Source organism: Oncorhynchus keta, chromosome 19, assembly GCF_023373465.1.
Source record: "Oncorhynchus keta strain PuntledgeMale-10-30-2019 chromosome 19, Oket_V2, whole genome shotgun sequence".
Classification (NCBI taxonomy): Eukaryota; Metazoa; Chordata; class Actinopteri; order Salmoniformes; family Salmonidae; genus Oncorhynchus; species Oncorhynchus keta.
This window is the reverse complement of record NC_068439.1, coordinates 46,618,073-46,640,108: the sequence shown is the minus strand read 5'-3', so window position 1 is coordinate 46,640,108 and position 22,036 is coordinate 46,618,073. Positions and strand designations below refer to the sequence as shown.

The 22,036-nt window shown below is 45.0% G+C and overlaps 2 protein-coding genes across 2 annotated transcripts in view; both read left to right on the top strand.

The window, feature by feature from the left end:
- The window catches only part of LOC118397704 (androglobin-like), a 33,700-nt gene extending 16,650 nt beyond the window's left edge, over window positions 1–17,050 (top strand). Inside the window, exons 6-14 of the mRNA XM_052468942.1 lie at window positions 2,621–2,777; window positions 2,894–2,957; window positions 4,721–4,834; window positions 6,972–7,080; window positions 10,137–10,272; window positions 11,474–11,588; window positions 12,189–12,356; window positions 16,903–17,015; window positions 17,047–17,050. Coding sequence (XP_052324902.1) covers window positions 2,621–2,777; window positions 2,894–2,957; window positions 4,721–4,834; window positions 6,972–7,080; window positions 10,137–10,272; window positions 11,474–11,588; window positions 12,189–12,356; window positions 16,903–17,015; window positions 17,047–17,050 — 980 coding nt within the window. The remainder of the gene's footprint in view (window positions 1–2,620; window positions 2,778–2,893; window positions 2,958–4,720; window positions 4,835–6,971; window positions 7,081–10,136; window positions 10,273–11,473; window positions 11,589–12,188; window positions 12,357–16,902; window positions 17,016–17,046) is intronic.
- Window positions 17,051–17,056: 6 nt separating this feature from the next.
- The window catches only part of LOC118397703 (androglobin-like), a 41,129-nt gene continuing 36,149 nt past the window's right edge, over window positions 17,057–22,036 (top strand). The window contains exon 1 of the mRNA XM_052470663.1: window positions 17,057–17,255. The gene's annotated coding sequence lies outside the window, so the exon portion shown is untranslated. The remainder of the gene's footprint in view (window positions 17,256–22,036) is intronic.

Sequence of the window (22,036 nt, the reverse complement as noted above, 5' to 3'; positions counted from 1 at the left end):
AATCGGATTCATTGCTATCACTGAAAGGGACAATAACATATTGTGAAAACCAACCTATATTTCATTAATGGTACTGTAAGAAGTGCATCCATTTATTTGATGGTGGTTTGTAAAGCTGCGGTATGTCACTATTAGTGTAATGTACAGAGCCGTGTGTTTAGGAGCCGTGTGTCCGCCCCCCACTTCCTCTCCTCCTTCCCTCCCATCCTCTTCCCCCCTTTACCCTCCCTCCTTGGCTGAGACTTTGAAGATGCGTCTGGAGTTATGCTTTATCACAACGGTCCAATTATCCAGCCTCCCTCTTCCCCTCTTTTGTTGCTTGGTAACACCTGCCATTGGAGTAACAGGATGACCATTGCTCAGTACGGCGCTTTGCCTATATCCATATGTAGCGCCACAGGGATCATCTTCTCTTTGAGTGGAACTTCACTGATATATGATCACTGATATGTATGTTTACATGGAAGCATTATGTGGGAGTGAGCAGTGTTGATCTGAGTCTCCTGAATATACGTTAATGTATGGGCCCCAGATGCCACATGGCCTACTGTAGATCAGCACAGACCGATTTCCCTATGAGTCACTAGAAAAACACTGCTATTTATATTTAATAGCAACACTTTATCTCAATGCCATAAAATGTGTCATAAAAAAATTCAGCTGATACTTATTAATTTCCTTAGTTTTGGGGTTTGATTTGTAAAGGCTTCAAATGTTGCTATAGGTATTGATTATGTTTGATGTACAGTTCATGATTAGTAATCATGCACTTTGATTGTTTGATCTAATGTACAGTTCATGAATAGCTCTCATGCACTTTGATTGTTTGATCTACTGTACAGTTCATGAATAGCTCTCATGCACTTTGATTATGTTGGATCTACTGTACAGTTCATGAATAACTTGCATGTACTTTGATAATGTTTGATATACTGTACAGTTCATGAATAGCTCGCATTTCCTTTGATTACAGTTGAAGTCGGAAATTTACATACACCTTTACATTTAAACTCAGTTTTTCATAATTCCTGACATTTAATCATAGTAAAAATTCACTGTCTTAGGTTAGTTGGGATCACCACTTTATTTTAAGAATGTTAAATGTCAGAATAATAGAAGAGAATGATTTAGTTCATCTTTTATTTCTTTCATCACATTCCCAGTAGGTCAGAAGTTTACATACACTCAATTAGTATTTGGTAGCATTGCCTTTAAATTGTTTAACTTGGGTCAAAGGCTTCGGGTATCCTTCCACAAGCTTCCCACAATATGTTGGGTGAATTTTGGCCCATTCCTCCTGACAGAGCTGGTGTAACAGAGTTAGATTTGTAGGCCTCCTTGCTCGCACACGCTTTTTCATGTCTGTCCACAAATTGTCTCTAGGATTGAGGTCAGGGCTTTGTGATGGCCACTCCAATACCTTGACTTTGTTGTCCTTAAGCCATTTTGCCACAACTTTGGAAGTATGCTCGGGTCATTGTCCGTTTGGAAGACCCACTTCCTCAAGATGTCATCTATTTTGTGAAGTGCACTAGTCCTTCCTGCAAAGCACCGCCACAACATGATGCTGCCACCCCCGTGCTTCATGTTTGGGATAGTGTTTTTCGGCTTGCAAGCCTCCTCCTTTTTCCTCCAAACATAACGATGGTTATTATGGCCAAACAGTTCTATTTTTGTTTCATCAGACCAGAGGACATTTCTCAAAACTACGATCTTTGTCCCCATGTGCAGTTGCAAACCGTAGTCTGGATTTTTTTATGCCGGTTTTGGAGCAGTGACTTCTTCCTTGCTGATTGGCCTTTCAGGTTATGTCGATATAGGACTCATTTTACTGTGGATATAGATACTTGTGTACCTGTTTCCTCCAGCATCTTCACAAGGTCCTTTGCTGTTGTTCTGGGATTGATTTGCACTTTTTGCACAAAAGTACGTTCATCTCTAGGAGACAGAGCACGTCTCCTTTCTGAGCGGTATGACGGCTGCGTGGTCCCATGGTGTTTATACTTGCGTACTGTTGTTTGTACAGATGAACGTGGTACCTTCAGGCATTTGGAAATTGCTCCCAGGGATGAACCAGACTTTTGAATGTCTCCAATTTTTTTTCTGTGGTCTTGGCTGATTTCTTTTGATTTTCCCATGATGTCAAGCAAAGAGGCACTGAGTTTGAAGGTAGGCCTTGAAATACATCCATAGGTATACCTCCAATTGACTCAAATTATGTCAATTAGCCTATCTGTGTCATGCACAAATTAGATGTCCTAACCGACTTGCCAAAACTAGTTTGTTAACAAGATATTTGTGGTGTGGTTGAAAAACAAGTTTTAATGACTCGAACCTAAGTGTATGTAAACTTCCGAATTCAACTGTATGTTTGACCTACTGTACAGTTCATGAATAACTCTCATATACTTTGATCATGTTTGCTCTACTGTATAGTTCATGAATAACTCTCATATACTTTGTAGCTCACAATAATATAGTGAGCTTTTAATATATCAAAAGCAGCTAACTAATCAATTTTAAAGCTTTTACACAAAACTTTCTCATCATGATCTGTGTCAGTTTGAGATGCTCTCTAACATTTCAGCAATATTCACTTTGTGACCTGTCCTCTCTGCAGATCAGGACCTGTGTGAGACTGCCCCAGCCACGGAGCGGTCCAAACAGGCTAAGGAGTCCAGCCCGGCGCTGCTGAAGTCTCAGGATTTGTTTGTTTCTGAGAAGCCGATGTTACAGGAGTCCTGGGTAGACCTGGATGACTTCTCCAAGTGCTTCCAGTAAGACCCATTGGTTTATAGCTATGCGGTACTGTATTTCTATGGCTCTGAAGACCACTACTCTTTGTCTTACAGTCCAGTGGGTTGATGCAAAACACTGGTTTGTTTTTTTCCAGGACACTTGTGGTTTTCCACAAGCCAAACACGTATCCAAACCATTTCCAGAAATCCCATTTCAAGGTAAATATATTCCTAAGTAAGGTCTAAGCTTTTTTTCAATGATATCTACTAACCTAATATATGGAATTGTTTTAGGATATTAATAAAACAGATTTGGTATTTTAGGACCCCTGTAGGTTTACAAAATATTTATACAACAGGTGGGTCTATTACTGAATGCTGATTGGTTAAAACCGCATTCCAGCCAGTGTCTATTCCACAAGTTGCCACCGGCTAAATCTATGGCGTTAAAATGCCTATTTACTCCACTATACCTCCACTTTACCTCCACTATAAAAAGCATCTAGACATTATCTCACATTTCTTTTAGACTAACATTTAGTTTTCAACAGCGGAGATTTGTATAAACCTTGCTGTCTGTCTCTCCGATATTTGCAACATTGTTTCAATATTGAAATTCGATCTCCTGCTATCAGTAATGAACATGTCGGGACGAGGCAGGCAGGCAGTGTTTCTCAACCAGTCATGAATCATAAAATCATGAATCAGCTGACATTATTTTTATGGATATATATTTTAAGTCTTTTTTTTTTCTTTAAAAAAAAAACCCGCACTCTTTCCAGCCTTCCAGTTTGAAGTGATTGTGTTACTGTAGCTGTGTTGTTGGCTAGTTCCTCTGAACAACAGTGTTCTGATGAGTGAGTGCATTTTCTATGCCAGGTGAAATCGCGCCTCATTAGCTCATTGTTATGGATGTTTCCAAATAAATGTCACTAGAAAACAGCTTAAACAAATGCAAATGCTGTTATTCTGGCTGCACTTTTTGATGTGACTGTAAATTAGCTGTAGCTGGTTAACTAGCAAGCAAGGGATGAGAACGTTGACGGACAGTATAGTAATGGCACATTTAGGACGAACTACTGGGTTGCTCGCGTCCATAGATACAGAACAAAAAAGATTGAACAACTGGGTCACGTCTCTAGAAACCCTAGATTTGTGTCGGGACATCTTGTGGAAGGATGGAATAGTATGAATAAATTAATCAAAATAAAGTTTTTAATGTCAATAATAATTTTATACAACATAACACGTTGTATAACAATGATAATGCCCTTGAAGCCGGTGTTTGGAGGATATATTGGCACGGTTTGCCTGCCCTCGACGAACACCTGTGCCAAACACCGGCTTCTCGGGCATTATCACTTGAGTGGAAACATTATTTGATGAAACATTGAATTTGCCCTAACTGCTATGAAATAGAAACAGATTGAATAACACAGAAATTCATGGCAAAAAAGATGATTCAGAAAGAATTATGGTTTGACGGAAAAAATCTATAAATGTGTATTATATTCTATGTAGAAAAAATAACATTCAATTCCAGTCATTTTTACTGCACAGTCATTTTGTAGGGTGTTGGGACGGTGGCGTCTTTGCATCCCATGCGGCTTATGAACGTCGTAAAAAAGACAGCGCGTACATGTTCGTGACAGCCTAAGTTTTTCAGAATGGGATCGTAATAGTTCGCAGCTCAAACCGTTCAAAGTTTAGACTTTTTTTTCCTGAGCGAAAGCATTCCAAAAATCCTCTCTCGTCTCACAAAACCCGCTCTACCACTGCTCCCAGCCATCCCACAGGCTAATGGCTGACATCGGCGGGCTCAGTTGATTGAGACACACCCAATGCAAAAAATGCCCTAAATGATTTAGCTCAAACACAGACTTTTATTGGTGAGAGTTTTAAGGGCATCCCATACAATACATGGAGTGAAAACGATGTGATAGTGTTGAGAAATAGAATGACCTCCCTGATTTTGTCATCAGAGCACCATCTCCTCCAAAGTATCATCCGTGGCTCTGAACTGTCCTGTAGGCTCCACCCACTCTGCTGCCACACCTGTACGCCACCCAGGCTCCTCTGCTGCTGCACATATTCAGGTACAATACAAGCCTGTACAGCTACACCTGTACAGCTACACCTTTACAGCTACACCTGTACGCCACCCAGGCTCCTCTGCTGCTGCACATATTCAGGTACTATAGAAGCCTGTACAGCTACACCTGTACAGCTACACCTTTACAGCTACACCTGTACGCCACCCAGGCTCCTCTGCTGCTGCAGATATTTAGGTACAATACAAGCCTGTACAGCTACACCTGTACAGCTACACCTTTACAGCTACACCTTTACAGCTACACCTGTACGCCACCCAGGCGCCTCTGCTGCTGCACATATTCAGGTACAATACAAGCCTGTACAGCTACACCTGTATGCCACCCAGGCTCCTCTGCAGCTGCACATATTCAGGTACAATACAAGCCTGTACAGCTACACCTGTACGCCAACCAGGCTCCTCTGCTGCTGCACATATTCAGGTACAGTACAAGCCTGTACAGCTACACCTTACTGTAACATCCATTCTATTCAGGTACAATAACCATCCATGCCCCTTTAACTTCACTGTGTCTGCTGCGCTAAATACTAAATACAGGGGGCAAAAATACCATGCTGCATCCTGTATCCAGTAATATCTTATTTCTACCTCTATCATTGGCATGTGTACTGTGTTTGTCAAGCTCAAAGCTTCTTTAAATTGTACGGAGCTATCTCTCCTTCCACTATACATGCATGCTTTGACACACTCCCGCCTGCCCAATCTGCCTTCCCTGTCGCCCAGCCACACCTCACAGCGCCCTCTGCTGTTGTGTTTCCACAGGTACACCTTCTCTACTGATGGACTCTACTGTCCAGCGCACTGCACTGCACCTGAGATTTCTATCAGCCCACAGTGTTAGGACTGCAGCCACCCTCTCTGGTGGCCTGTGTGTACGTGCATGTGGGATTGAGAAGGAGCGTTTGACTCCTTTCATCCCAGGCACGTCTGTGTCGCTCGCTCTTTATCGGTCTTTTTCTCTGTCTCTAGCTCTGTGGCTCTCTGTCTTTTCATACTCCCATCTCCTTTCTTATTCCATATGTTGCCGCCTTGCATGCTTTCTCTCTCTCTCTCTCTCTCTTTATTTTTATTTATATATATATATATATATATATATATATATATATATATATATATATATATATATATATATATATATATACTGCTCAAGAAAATAAAGGGAACACTAAAATAACACATCCTAGATCTGAATGAATGAAATATTCTTATTAAATAATTTTTTCCTTTACATAGTTGAATGTGCTGAACACAAAATCACACAGAAATGATCAATGGAAATCAAATGTATCAACCCATGGAGGTCTGGATTTGCAGTCACACTCAAAATTAAAGTGGAAAACCACACTACAGGCTATGAGGCTCAGTAGTGTGTGTGGCCTCCACGTGCCTGTATGACCTCCCTACAACGCCTGGGAATGCTCCTGATGAGGTGGCGGATGGTCTCCTGAGGGCTCTCCTCCCAGACCTTGACTAAAGCATCCGCCAACTCCTGGACAGTCTGTGGTGCAACGTGGCGTTGGTGGATGGAGCAAGACATGATGTCCCAGATGTGCTCAATTGGATTCAGGTCTGGGGAACGGGCGGGCCAGTCCATAGCATCAATGCCTTCCTCTTGCAGGAACTGCTGACACACTCCAGCCACATGAGGTCTAGCATTGTCTTGCATTAGGAGGAACCCAGGGCCAACCACACCAGCATGTGGTCTCACAAGGGGTCTGAGGATCTCATCTCGGTACCTAATGGCAGTCAGGCTACCTCTGGCGAGCACATGGAGGGCTGTGCGGCCCCCCAAAGAAATGCCACCCCACACCATGACTGACCCACCGCCAAACCGGTCATGCTGGAGGATGATGCAGGCAGCCGAACGTTCTCCACTGCGTCTCCAGACTGTCACGTCTGTCACGTGCTCAGTGTGAACCTGCTTTCATCTGTGAAGAGCACAGAGCGCCAGTGGCGGATTTGCTAATCTTGGTGTTCTCTGCCAAATTGTGTTGTTTAAGTGTTCCCTTTATTTTTTTGAGCAGTGTATATATATATATCCCCTTCTCTCTCTCCCCCTCTTTTCCTTCTCCCCTCCATACTGATGAGTGTAGCTTGGTGCTGTCTGTGTGTTTTTCCAGTCTCCAGATGAGAAGGGCTCTCACTACCTGTTGGTGGACAGCTTGCAGCCTTCCCACATCCTCATCAGCTTCTCTGCTTTGGTACACTGGGGAGAGACAGCCGATGAGAGTAAGGGCATAATATACAAAAACACCCACATGCATGGGCGTACACACACTCACCATATGCTCATGCGCGCACACACAGGTATGCAGCATACACACACACACACTGGCACTTGCACACACCATGCGCATACCACAGACACATGTTTATATCTCACCCAAACATCATGCACAGACAAACCACTTACAAACACGCAGATGGTGTGCACGTTTCATAATACAATGAACACCCCACCCATCTACACACACTCATACTCATCCACTCAATTACAATCCACTCAATTACAAACTTCCAAACAACAGAAAGAGTACACTATATACATATATATATATATATATATATACAAACACACACACACACACACACACACACACACACACACACACACACACACACACACACACACACACACACACACACACACACTGGAACAAAAAAGTATTTAGTCAGCCACCAATTGTGCAAGTTCTCCCACTTAAAAAGATGAGAGAGGCCTGTAATTTTCATCATAGGTACACTTCAACTATGACAGACAAAATGAGAGAAAAAATCCAGAAAATCACATTGTAGGATTTTTAATGAATTTATTTGCAAATTATGGTGGAAAATAAGTATTACACATCCTAGATCTGAATGAATTAAATATTATTTTTAAATACTTTTTTCTTTACATAGTTCAATGTGCTGACAACAAAATCACACAAGAATTATCAATGGAAATCACATTTATCAACCCATGGAGGTCTGGATTTGGAGTCACACTCAAAATTAAAGTGGAAAACCACACTACAGGCTGATCCAACTTTGATGTAATGTCCTTAAAACAAGTCAAAATGAGGCTCAGTAGTGTGTGTGGCCTCCACGTGCCTGTATGACCTCCCTAAAACGCCTGGGCATGCTCCTGATGAGGTGGCGGATGGTCTCCTGAGGGCTCTCCTCCCAAACCTGGACTAAAGCATCCACCAACTCCTGGACAGTCTGTTGGTGGATGGAGCAAGACATGATGTCCCAGATGTGCTCAATTGGATTCGGGTCTGGGGAACGGGCGGGCCAGTCCATAGCATCAATGCCTTCCTCTTGAACGTTCTCCACGGCGTCTCCAGACTCTGTCACGTCTGTCACATGTGTTCAGTGTGAACCTGCTTTCATCTGTGAAGAGCACAGGGCGCCAGTGGCGAATTTGCCAATCTTGGTGTTCTCTGGCAAATGCCAAACGTCCTGCACGGTGGACGTCGGGCCCTCATACGACCCTCATGGAGTCTGCTTCTGACCGTTTGAGCAGACACCTGCACATTTGTGGCCTGCTGGAGGTCATTTTGCAGGGCTCTGGCAGTGCTCCTCCTTGCACAAAGGCTCAGGTAGCGGTCCTGCTGCTGGGTTGTTGCCCTCCTATGGCCTCCTCCACGTCTCCTGATGTACTGGCCTGTCTCCTGGTAGCGCTTCCATGCTCTGGACACTACGCTGACAGACACATCGCATTGATGTGCCATCCTGGATGAGCTGCACTACCTGAGCCACTTGTGTGGGTTGTAGACTCCGTCTCATGCTACCACTAGAGTGAAAGCACCGCCAGCATTCAAAAGTGACCAAAACATCAGCCAGGAAGCATAGGAACTGAGAAGTGGTCTGTGGTCACCACCTTCAGAACCACTCCTTTATTGGGGGTGTCTTGCTAAATTGCCTATCATTTCCACCTGTTGTCTATTCCATTTGCACAACAGCATGTGAAATTTATTGTCAATCAGTGTTGCTTCCTAAGTGGACAGTTTGATTTCACAGAAGTGTGATTGACTTGGAGTTACATTGTGTTGTTTAAGTGTTCCCTTTATTATTTTGAGCAGTGTATATATATATATATATATAAAAGTATGTGGACACCCTTTCAAATTAGTGGATTCAGCTTTTTCAGCTACACCCATTGCTGACAGGTGTATAAAATTGAGCACACAGCCATGCAATCTCCTTAGACAAACATTGGCAGTAAAAAATGGAGTTGCTGAAGAGCTCAATTACTTTTAACGTGGCACTGTCATACGATGCCACCTTTCCAAGGTCAGCTTGTCAAATTTCAGTTTGTCCCAGTCCCAGTCAACTGAAAGTGCTGTTATTGTGTAGTGGAAATGTCTAGGAGCAACAACGGCTCAACCTCGAAGTGGTAGGCCACACAAGCTCACAGAATGGGACCGCCAAGAGCTGTAGTGCGTAGCTCTTAATAATCTTCTGTCCTCAGTTCTAACACTCACTACCGAGTTCCAAACTGCCTCTGGAAGAAACATCAGCACAAGAACTGTTCTTCGGGAGCCTAAGATCACCATGCGCAATGCCAAGCGTCGGCTGGAGTGGTGTAAAGCTCGCCGAGCAGTGGAAACGGGTTCTCTGGCGTGATGAAATACACTTCACCCTGTAGCAGTCCGACGGACTAATCTGGGTTTGGCGGATGCAATGAGAACACTACAATGCCTGCCCGAATGTATAGTGCCAACTGTAACGTTTAGTGGTGGAGGAATAATGGTCTGGGGCTGTTTTTCATGTTTTGGCCTAGGCCCCGTTGTTCCAGTTAAGGGAAATCTAGACGATTTTGTGCTTCTAACTTTGTGGCTACAGTGTGGGGAATGCCCTTTCCTGTTTCAGCATGAGAATGCCCCTGTGCACAAAGCGAGGTCCATACAGAAATGGCTTTTCGAGATCGGAGAGAAAGAACTTGACTGGCCTTCACAGAGCCCTGACCTCAACCCCATCAAACACCTTTGGGATGAATTGGAACGCCAACTGCGAGACAGGCCCAACATCGGTGCCCGACCTCCCTAATGCTCTTGTGGAAGGAAGTCCCCGCAGCAATGTTCCAATGTTCCAAAGCCTTCCCAGAAGAGTGGAGGCTGTTATAGCAGCAAAGGGAGGGGGGGGTCAACTACATTTTAATGCCCATGATTTTGGAATGAGATGTTCGACGAGCAGGTGTCCACATAATTTTGGTCATGTAGTGTACCATTATAACCCATCAACAGCACTTGTGTGCCTTTGTGTTCGGCCATCTGTTTATATCTTCTGTCTTCTTGTAGAGAAGGAGAGTCCTGTGGGCAGGTCTGGAGTTCTCATAGCAGAGCCCTACTCCTGGAAGAGTCTGCTGTGTCAGCTCCCTGTCCTCCACATCCAGACCACTTCCTGCAAGGCTGCCCTGCTGGTCCTCCCCCCTGGGTAAGACCTGGCTCAACCTGGCCTGACCACCCTCACCACCAGCCATACATATACAAGCTGTTGTTGGCACCAGACATTTCATGACACTCTGAAGCAGTACCATGGTGCCCATGTTCCAAAGTTGGCCATCATCAGGGTGCATAAAAGCCTCAGCACACCCTCCTGATGTTTGGATGTTGAACTTTTGCCCTTATGAGACCAGTATTTTACATGGTTTTATTGATGAAAATAACCCAAAGTAACCTTTACACTATTAACTTCACTGCTGATTTCCAAAGCTACAGCTGAAACCTCACACCATCGACATATCTTTTACAGTTAGATCTGAAACTCTGAGAAAAAAACTTGCCCTAGTCTCTATTAATGGCTTCTGGTTGGCCTAGAAGCAGGGGGCCTAGTTTCTGGGGTCAGGTGGAGGGACGCGGAGCTACAATTACCACTGTGCCGTGGTGTAAACGTAACACTTAGCGCACCACTCGTCCCTGAGTGATTGAAGTGGCGGGGGGATGTTTCCGCCAAATGATAATGAACTCAATCTCAACCTCTCACTCCGCTTTGCGCTCTCTCTTTTCAATCCTTTTCTATCTCTCAATCTGTCCCTAGATCTCTGTTTCACGCAATCATTTTACAGTATCTCTCCCTCTTTTATATTTCTCTCGCTTCATTTTCTCTCAACCACTTCCCTCTCCTCCCTCTATCCATTATTCTATTCTCTTAAACCCAGCCCCAATCAGGTCTATTGTCATTGATCATGTTTGGCTGTGATGGCTGTATTATGCCAAGCTTATGGGATGGAGGAGTCCGTCAGGCTGGCAGTGTTCTAGCAGGGCTATGAGCTGCTGTGGGCTCACGGTGCATTAGCACGACTGCTCTATGAGTGGACCACACTTGACCCAGGCAGCCAGGAAGACATTACTGCCGGACAGAGACATGGCTTTGTAATTGGGTCTGAGGGGAAGGGATTATTAACCTACTGTCAATGGAAATGAGTCTGTAGAGCTGACTAGGCCTTGGTGCAGTAGCTCTAAGCGGACTGGCACTATCATTGGGTTTTTATCAATCCAGTTTCATGGTTTGTTATTTGGTTGGTTTCACATAATTTTAGGGCTAATCTGATCCCTCTCTCTTTCCTCTCACTTACCCCCTCTCTATCCGTCCATTCTCTACTCTCGCCCTCACCCCCTCTCCTCCCCTGCCCTAGGCGTCATGTCCTGTGCATCCACACGAGGGCGCCTCTGGGCTACCACGTCCACCTGTACAGCATGGCACCCTTCGTTTTCGGAGACGAGGAGACCATCATGCCTCACCTTGACAAGGTAATTTAGAGGACACCACCATCACCATGGAAACGCCAGCAGACAGCCATTCCGTAATAGCCGCTTGGTTTCTCCTCACCTTCTGTTTATATGCCCATTCAGGCATGGGGATACCTCCTCATCCTCCTCTTCTTACCTCTCCTCTCACTCTCGGATGCGCGTCTGATGTTAAGGATAACATCCCCTCTGCACTCAGGCCACAGTGGGTCAGAGATCTCTATCTGTCTTTGTCTGTCTGTGTCTGTCTCTATCACGGAAAGCTGATGCTGGTCACAATACACCAACAGCTGGAGGAGGACTTGAGGAGAAGAGGAGAGGAGAGGCAGGCAGTGTACTGTGGCTGCTCAGGCTATAGGGACTTTCTCTTATAAAGCCAAGACTGTGAACATGTTGGCTTATTCATGCCATATGCAGACTCAAGCAGCTGGAAAATGACTAGTCAGGCAGTATTTGCACAAGAAGTGTGTTTGATAACTCTTTTCTCCATGGTGAATAAGCAGACGGAATGGACAGAACCAAGGAGCATTTTCTCTGACAGTTCACTTTCACCTCACGTGTCCTTACCCGCACCCCCTCTTCTCCTCTCCTCCCCACCTCCAGGAGAGTGCGCGTTTTTGTGAGCAGGCCCTGTCTATTCTGAGGCCACTGGGCAGAGTGGTCAGCTCCTTCTCAGATGAGCTGGAGCTCCCAGCAGCCACCAGGGCTCTTGGGGACGCCCACTGTCCCGCTCAGCTCAGCACTGTCGGAGGGCTCCGAGACCACCAGAGGGTAGGACACACACACACACACACACTGACACTGACACTGGACACACACTGACACACTCGACACTAACACTAGACACACTCGACACTAACATTGGACACACACTGGCACGAACACTGGACCACACACACACACACACACACACACACTAACGCTGGACGACACACACACACACACACTGACACTAACACTGGACACACACACACACACTGTATACAAACACACACACACACACACACACACACACACACACACACACACACACACACACACACACACACACACACACACACACACACACACACACACACACACACACACACACACACTCAGGGCCGGACTACCACATTTGGGGCCCCGGGCACCTGCCTCCAAAGGAGGTTTTTAGGTAAATAGCTAAGTTTTTACAGATTTTGCCATGGGGCAGAGAAAAATGTGCAGTTTTATAATGCTTTTCTACACATTTTGTCATGAGAGAGACATGTTCTATGTTGAAGTTAATGTTAAAGCTATTCAACACATTTTGCCATTGCTTTCCTGGCAACACCACGGTTGTAGGCCTGATAACCAAAAACAACAAGTCAGCCTATAGGGGGGAGGTAAGTGAACTTGCATTGTGCCAGGACAACAACCTCTTCCTCAACGTCAGCAAAAAAAAGTAGTTGATTGTTGACTTCAGGAAGCAGAGGAGTTAACGTGCCCCGACCCACATCAACGGGACTGCAGTAGAGCGAGTCAGCAGTTTAAAGGTTCTTCCGCATCCAACAAAAATAACACCACCACTCTTGACGAGGGCACAAGAGTGTCTATACTTCCTAAGACGGGTGAAACAATTCTGCATACCATCCCAGGTCCTCTCCAAATACTACCGCTACACCATCGAGAGAGTCCTAACCAGTTACATCACATCCTGTTACGGGAATTGCTCCGTCCACAACCGCAAAGCCCTCCAGCGGGTGGTGAAGATGGCCCAGTACATTACTGGGACTGTGCTCCCACCCATCCAGGTCATCTACTTGAAACGGTGCCTGCAGCATCATCAAGGACCCCACATAACCCAGGCATGAGCTGTTCACACTGTTACAGTCGGGCAGACGATATCGGAGCATATGATGTCTGACACCAACAGGCTCAGAAATCGTTTCTATCTACAAGCCATCAGACTGCTGAACACTTGAACTGGACTGACCACCTGCTCTGATTTTCCGCACCTTACCCACACAGACACACAATATATTGAGCCATTGACTTTGTTCGTATTATTATCTGAGAAGAAACCTACGAGTAAGTATTTCATTAGAAGGTGTATACCATCTGTATCCCGAAAATACAACCAATATAACTTTTTTATTTTTGTAAAATTTTATTCCACCTTTATTTAACCAGGTAGGCCAGTTGAGAAAAAGTTCTCATTACAGTGTGTGCAAATGGCATAAGGAGGTAAGGCAATAAATAGGCCATAGTAATGAAGTAATTACAATTTAGCAAATTAACACTGGAGTGATATATGTGCAGATGATGATGTGCAAATAGAAATACTTGTGTGCAAAAACTATGGGGATGAGTTAGGTAGTTGGATGGGCTATTTACAGATGGGCTGTGTACAGCCTCAGCGATCGGTAAGCTGCTCAGATAGCTGATGCCTAAAGTTAGTGAGGGAGATGTCTCCAACTTCAGCGATTTTTGCAATTTGTTCCAGTCATTGGCAGCAGAGAACTGGAAGGAGAGGCGGCCAAAGGAGGTGTTGGCTCTGGTGATGATCAGTGAGATGTACCTGCTGGAGCGCGTGCTACGGGTGGGTGTTGTTATGGTGACCAGTGAGCTGAGAGAAGGCAGAGCTTTACCTAGCAAAGACTTATAGATGACCTGGAGCCAGTAGGTCTGGCGACGAATATGTAGCGAGGGCCAGCCGACAAGAGCATAGAGGTCACAGTGGTGGGTAGTTAGTATATGGGGCTTTGGTGACAAAACGGATGGCACTGTGATAGACTACATCCAGTTTGCTGAATGGAGTGTTGGAGGCTTTTTTGTAAATGACAACGCCAAAGTCGAGGATCGGTAGGATAGTCAGTTATACGAGGGTATGTTTGGCAGCGTGAGTGAAGGAGGCTATGTTTAATTTTGGATTGGAGATGCTTGATGTTACATTTACATTACATTTAAGTCATTTAGCAGACACTCTTATCCAGGTATTTGTAGTTGTGCATTCACCTTATGACATCCAGTGGAACAGCCACTTTACAATAGTGCATCTAAATCTTTTAAGGGGAGGGGGTGAGAAGGATTATTTCATTTTCTAGGTATTCCTAAAGCAGTTGGGGTTTCAGGTGTCTCACGGAAGGTGGTGATTGACTGAAGCTGTCCTGGAGTTTGTGAGGACAGTGTTCCAAATTGGGGAGCCAGATGTATAGAGAACAGTTTTGACTGGGCTGAGGGGAACTGTAATCACTCAGTGGTAGGGAGGCGAGCAGGCCAGAGGTGGATGAAAAGAGTCTGCCTTGTTTGGGTTAACCCTGATCACCCCCTGGAGGTACTGAGGTGCCGTTCCCCTCACAGCTCCGTTGGCAAGCACCATGGTCTTGAACCAGATGCGAGGCAGTCATTTGGAAAACCAGTGGAGAGTCTGCGGAGGAGAATACGGGGATGACGTGAGAGAACTTGGGAAGGTTGAACAAGACGGCTGCACAGTATTCTGGATGAGTTGTAGGGGTTTAATGGCACAGGCAGGGGCCCAGCCAACAGCGAGTTGCAGTAATCCAGACGGGAGATGACAAGTGCCTGGATTCAGGACCTGTTTGTTCCTGTGGAGGCAGGGTTAGGGCAGGATGTTGTAGGCATGAACCTACAGGAACGGGCCACCCCTTGAAGTTAGGGGAGAACGACAGGGTGTTGTCCAGGATCACGCCAATTCTTAGCGCTCTGGGAGGAGGACACAATGGAGTTGTCAACCGTGATGGCGAGATCATGGAACGGGCAGTCCTTCCCGGGAGGAAGAGCAGCTCCGTCTTGCCGAGGTTCAGCTTGAGGTGGTGATCCGTCATCCACACTGATATGTCTGCCAGACATGCAGAGATGCGATTCGCCACCTGGTCATCAGAAGGGGAAAGGAGAAGATTAATTGTGTCTCTGTCTGCATAGCAATGATAGGAGAGACCATGTGAGGTTATGACAGAGCCAAGTGACTTGGTGTATAATGAGAATAGGAGAGGGCCTAGAACAGAGCCCTGGGGACACCAGTGGTGAGGAGCGCTGGTGAGGAGACAGATTTGCTCGCCAGGCCACCTGGTAGGAGCGACCTGTCAGGTAGGACCACCAGCGTGGGGGACCATCCCCCACAGGTTCAGGGTGGAGAGGAGGATCTGATGGTTCAAGAATGTAAGGCAGCCGACTACTGGTCTATCAGGATGAGAGCAGAGGCACCAGAGGGTTAGCTTTAGCAGCAGGAGCCCACCGAGATACAGAGAAGAGCAGTCTCAGTTGAATGACTAGTCTTGAATGATGTGAGTCTGGAAGGAGAGTTTACATTCTAACCAGACACCTAGGTATTTGTTAATTGTCCACATATTCTAGGTCAGAACCAGATAATAATGAAGTGATGCTGTCGTGTCCTCAAGCTACTAAACCAGGTTGAAGAGCATGCATTTCATTTTCTAGATTTAATAGCAGTTGGAGACCACGGTAATAATGTTGTATTGCATTGAAGCTGTTTGGAGGTTTGTTAAGACAGTGTCCAAAGAAGGGCCAGATGTAATGGGAATGCTATCCTCTGCATAGATGGATCAGAAATCACCAGCAGCAATGGGTTAATGCTGATATATACAGAGAAAAGAGTCTGCCAGTTAATTAACCCTGTGGCACCCCCAGAGACTGCCAGATGTCTGGTACAACAGGCCCTTCGATTTGACACACTGAACTCTATCTGAGAAGTAGTTGGTAAACCAGGCGAGGCAGTCATTTGAGAAACCAAGGCTGTCCTGAGTCTGAACGATAAGAAACCAGGTGATTGATGGGTTAATGCTTGCCCAGGTCCTGAAGACGGCTGCACAGTATGTCTTTTATTGATGGTGGTTATGATATCATTTAGGACCTTGAGGTGGCTGAGGTGCACCCGTGACTGTCTCGGTAACCTTACTGCTACTAAACCAGATAATAATGGGATTCGAAACTGGTCAGTGATCTGTTTGTTACCTTGGCTTTCAAACCAGGTAGGATGGATATAGGTCTGTAATAGTTTGGGTCCTCATGTCACCCCTACTTCATGAAGAATGGGTTAATGCTGTCCTCATTTTCAATATTTAAACTCAGATATGAAAGAGTTAAACTTCATCATGCTCTCTGGGGTAGTAAACCAGGGGAATGTGCCGTTAATGCTGCCCTACACACAACCACGCACAACACAGGCTAATAATGGGTTAATCTCTGTCCTCATCCTCAATGCTACTAAACCAGGTCCCTCTCTCCCTGGTTTCCCTGCTCTCCTCATCCTCAATGCTACTCTCTCCAGGTAATCTGGGTGCACGCACTGACCTCCCCACTCCTGTCTGTGCAGGTGTTTAATGAAGCAGTGTATCACATGATCTGCGTTGCTCTGGACAGGAAGCTGTCAGCAGAGGAGCTGTTTGCTGTCCAGGCCCTCAATGCCCCTCAGTCATCCACCAATGGGTTAATGCTGTCCATCCCCTCAATGTTCCAGGTAATGTGTGTGGAGTGTTTTTTTTCTCTGCAAGAATGTAAGTGTATGTGTAACTACTGTGTGTATCATTGTGTGTTGTACAGATTGTGAGGCACCAGAGGGTTGGGGCAGCAGGAAGCCCACCGAGCAGGAAATCCAGGCAGTCAGGATCCTCCAGGCCGGCTTCAAGGGACATCTAGTCCGCGAGATCCTCAATGCTACTAAACCAGGTAATAATGGGTTAATGCTGTCCTCATCCTCAATGCTACTAAACCAGGTAATAATGAATTAATGCTGTCCTCATCCTCAATGCTACTAAACCAGGTAATAATGGGTTAATGCTGTCCTCATCCTCAATGCTACTAAACCAGGTAATAATGGGTTAATGCTGTCCTCATCCTCAATGCTACTAAAACAGGTAATAATGGGTTAATACTGTCCTCATCTTGAATGTTACTAAACCAGATAATAATGGGTTAATGCTGTCCTCATCCTCAATGCTACTAAACCAGGTAATAATGGGTTAAATCTGTCCTCATCAAAATCAAATTTATTTATATAGCCATTCTTACATCAGCTGATGTCACAAAGTGCTGTACAGAAACCCAGCCTAAAACCCCAAACAGCAAGCAATGCAGGTGTAGAAGCATTGTGGCTAGGAAAAACTCCCTAGAAAAGGTCAAAACCTAGGAAGAAACCTAGAGAGGAACCAGGCTATGAGGGGTGGCCAGTCCTCTTCTGGCTGTGCCGGGTGGAGATTATAACAGAACATGGCCAATATGTTCAAATGTTCATAAATGACCAGCATGGTCAAATAATAATAATCACAGTAGTTGTCTAGGGTGCAGCAAGTTAGTACCTCAGGTGTAAATGTCAGTTGGCTTTTCATAGCCTCATCCTCAATGCTAGTAAACCAGGTAATAATGGGTTAATACTGTCCTCACCCTCAATGTTGCTAAACCAGGTAATAATGGGTTAATACTGTCCTCACCCTCAATGTTGCTAAACCAGGTAATAATGGGTTAATACGGCCTCACACTCACAATCAAACTTCTCCATGTTATTCAATTAAATTTTCCAATGACCTCAGGGACAATTTTACAAGGTACAATCAGAGCACAATTAGATACATTCTTTGCTATAGATAGATCTGCTCATTGAGTTGAAGAGAGGAAGAATGGATTCTCATTTAGAAAGAGAGGGATGTTATCCAGACCTTTTAATTGGTTTGTAACAGTTTGACTGTTGCTTGTCTAATGACTGAAAGATTAATTAAAGGCATGTGATTGTTGGTAAGAGCAATGTTGATCTGGCAGTTTGTGTATCTTTGCCAGATAAACATCTCTACCCTCATTGCTCTCTCTCCCTCTCTCTCCCCCTCTCTCTTTTTCTGTTTCCCCTTCGCCGTATCTGAGGTGTAAAGGTCTCTCTGGCTGTTCCAGCTCACTCCCTCTGCTTCTGGCCGATCACCCCTCCCTCCTCTCCTGGCAGCCCTGCCCACTCCATCACTGCCACAGGGCTCAGGCTGGCATTGCCTTTCTCCCTCTCTCTCCCTTCCTCCCTTATTTTATTTTTCTCTGTTTCTCCGTATCTGTCAAAAAACCAAAAACATTATTTGTCACATGCACCGAATATAACAGGAGTAGACTTTACCGTGAAGTGCTTTCTTACGAGCCCTTTCTCAACAATGTAGAGTTAGAAATTAAGAACATTTGCCAATAAAAATAGTAACACTAAATACCAATAACGAGTCTATATACAAGGAGAACCGGTGCCGAGTCAGTGTGCTGGGGGGTACGAGGTAGCTGAGGTAATATGTACATGTAGGTAGGGGTAAAACTGACATAGCAATCAGTATAGATAATAAACAGACTAGCAGCAGCTTCTGTTGAGAGTGTGAAAGTGTGTGTGTATGACGTCAATATGTGTGTGTGTTTTGTGTGTGTGAGCATATATGTAGTGTGTGTGTGATGGAGTGTCAGTGTAAGTATGTGTGAGTGTGTGTGAGTCAAATAAATGTGCATAGAGTCAGTGTAAGAGAGTCAGTGGAAAAAAGGATAAAGTTAATAGTCTGGGTAGCCATTTGATTAACTGTTCAGTAATCATATGGCTTGGGGGTATGAAGTTGTTCAGGTGCCTTTTGGCCCCAGGTTGGCGCTCCGGTACTGCTTGCCGTGCCATAGCAGAGTGTCTATAGCTTCGGTGGCTAGGGTCTTTGACAATTTACAGGCCTTTCCTCTAACACCGCCTGGTATAGAGGACCTGGATGGCAGCCCCAGTGATGTACTGTGCCATCTCCACCGCCCTCTGTAGCGCCTTGTGATCAAGGGTGGTGCAGTTGCCATACCAAACAATGATGCAGCCAGTCAGCTGTATAACTTTTTCAGTGACATTCCAAATCTTGTCAGCCTCCTTCACAACTGTGCTGGTGTGAGAGAAACATATTAAGTCAAGGAACTTGAAGCTGTCAACCCGCTCCACTATATCCTTGTCAATGTGGATGGGGTATCCTCGCTTCTCTGTTTCCTGTAATCCACGATCAGCTCCTTTGTCTTGCTGACTTTGAGGCAGAGGTTGTTGTCTTGGCACTGCACTGCCAGGTCTCTGACCTCATCCCTGTAGGCTGTCTCATCGTCGTCGGTGATCAGGCCTACCACCACTGTGTAGTCAGCAAACTAGATGAATGTGTTAAAGTGATGCATAGCCATACAGTCTTGGGTGAACAGGGAGTACAGGAGGGGACTAAAGACACACCCCTGAGGGGCCGCAGTGTTGAGGGTCAGCGTGGCAGATATGTTGTTACCTACCCTTACCACCTGGAGGCGGCCGTCAGAAAGTCCAGGATCCAGTTGCAGAAGGTGTTCAGTCCCAGGGTCCCGAGCTTGGTGATGAGCTTTGAGGCTGAGCTGTAGTCAATGCACAGCATTCTCACATAGGTATTTCTCCAGGTGGGAGAGAGCAGTGTGGAGTGCTATAGAAATTGCGTCATCTGTGGATCTGTTGGGGCGGTATGAGAATTCAAATCAAAGTTTATTTGTCACGTGCGCCAAATACAACAGGTGTAGAACCTTACAGTGAAATGCTTACTTACAGGCTCTAACCAATAGTGCACAAAACGTATTAGGTGAACAATAGGTAAGTAAATCAATTAAAACAACAGTAAAGAGACAGTGAAAAATAACAGTAGCAAAATTTGAGTGGTCTCTGGGATGATGGTGTTGATGTTACAGATGTGAGTGCTACGGGACGATAGTAGTTTAGGCTGGTTACCTTCTAGTTCTTAGGAACAGACACATTGGTGGTCTGCTTGAAACATGTTGGGATTACAGACTGGGACAATGAGATGTTGGAAAATATGTGAAGAAACTTGACAGCTGGCCTGAGCATACTCTGAGAATTCCGTCTGGCCGAGTGGCCTTGCGAGTGTTAACTTCTTTGGGAACGGGAGGCAGTATTGAGTAGCTTGGATGAATAAGGTGCCCAGAGTAAACTGCCTGTTACTCAGGCCCAGAAGCTAGGATGCATATAATTAGTAGATTTGGATAGAACACTCTGAAGTTTCTAAAACTGTTAAAATAATGTATGTGAGTATAACAGAACTTATATGGCAGGCAAAAATGTGGGAAACGTGGGAAATCCGAGGTTTGTAGTTTTTTAAGTGATTGCCTATCCAATATCCTGTCTCTGTGGGGTCAGATTGCACTTCCCAAGGCTTCCAGTAGATGTCAACAGTCTTTAGAAATTGTTTCAGGCTTCTATTGTGAAAGGGGAGAGAATAACAGCTGTTTCAACAAGTGGTCAGGCTGAAATCCTTTAGTCTTAGCGTGGCCGCTCATTCCCTTTCTAACGGAATTGTCCGGTTGGAATATTATTGAAAATGTATTTAAAAAAACATCCTATAGATTGATTATATACATCGTTTAACATGTTTCTACAAACTTTAATGGAACTTTTTTGACTTTTCATCTGAACTTTGTGCCTGCGCTTTGTGCATTTGGATTACTGGACTAAACATGCAAACAAAAATTAGGTATTTGGACATAAAGATGAACTTTATCGAACAAAACGAACATTTATTGTCTAACATGGAGACCTGGGAGTGCCATCAGATGAAGATCATCAAAGGTAAGTGATTTATTTGAATACTATTTCTGACACCTCTCCTTGGTTGGGAAATGGCTGTATGGTTTTCTGTGGCTAGGCGCTGACCTTTTTGAAATCAGACACTGTGGCTGGATTAACAAGAAGTGTATCTTTCAAATGGTGTATAATACTTGTATGTTTGAGGAATTTTAATTATGAGATTTCTGTTGTGTGAATTTGGCACCCTGCAATTTCACTGGCTGTTGGCCAGAGAGGTTTTAACCTGTTTAAAAGTCTTACTCACATCGGCCATGGAGAGCAAGATCACACAGTTGTCCGGGACAGCAGGGGCTCTCATGTCTGGCTCAGTGTTTGCCTCGGTCTGGGAGTTGTCCACTGCCTTCGTCACTGGACAACTCACGGCTGGGTCTTCCTTTGTAATTTGTAATAGTCTGCAAACCCTACCGCATCGGAACCGGTGTAGTAAGATTCAATATTAGTCCTATATTGACATTTTCCATGTTTGATGGTTCGTCGGGGTCGTAAGCAGGCTTTCTTATAATCATCCATGGTCCGTGTCCCGTTCATTGAAAGCGGTAATCTATTGCTTTTTGTTAGGGTACATATGTACAGTATGGTCACTGTGGGGATGACTTCATCAAGTGCATTGATGAAACCCATGACTGATGTGGTAAACTCCTCAATGTTATCTGATCAATCCCTGAACATACTCTGCTCTATGCTAGCGAAACAGCCTTGTAGCTTAGCGTCCGCTTCATCACACCACTTCCGTACTGAGTACGTCCTGTTTGAGTTTTTGCTTGTAAACAGGAAGCAGGAGGATGGAGTCATGATCTGATTTGCAGAAGGGAGGGCGAGGGAAGGCCTTAATTAAAAGTGGTTCAGAGCCTCTTGGTAAAAGTGGGAT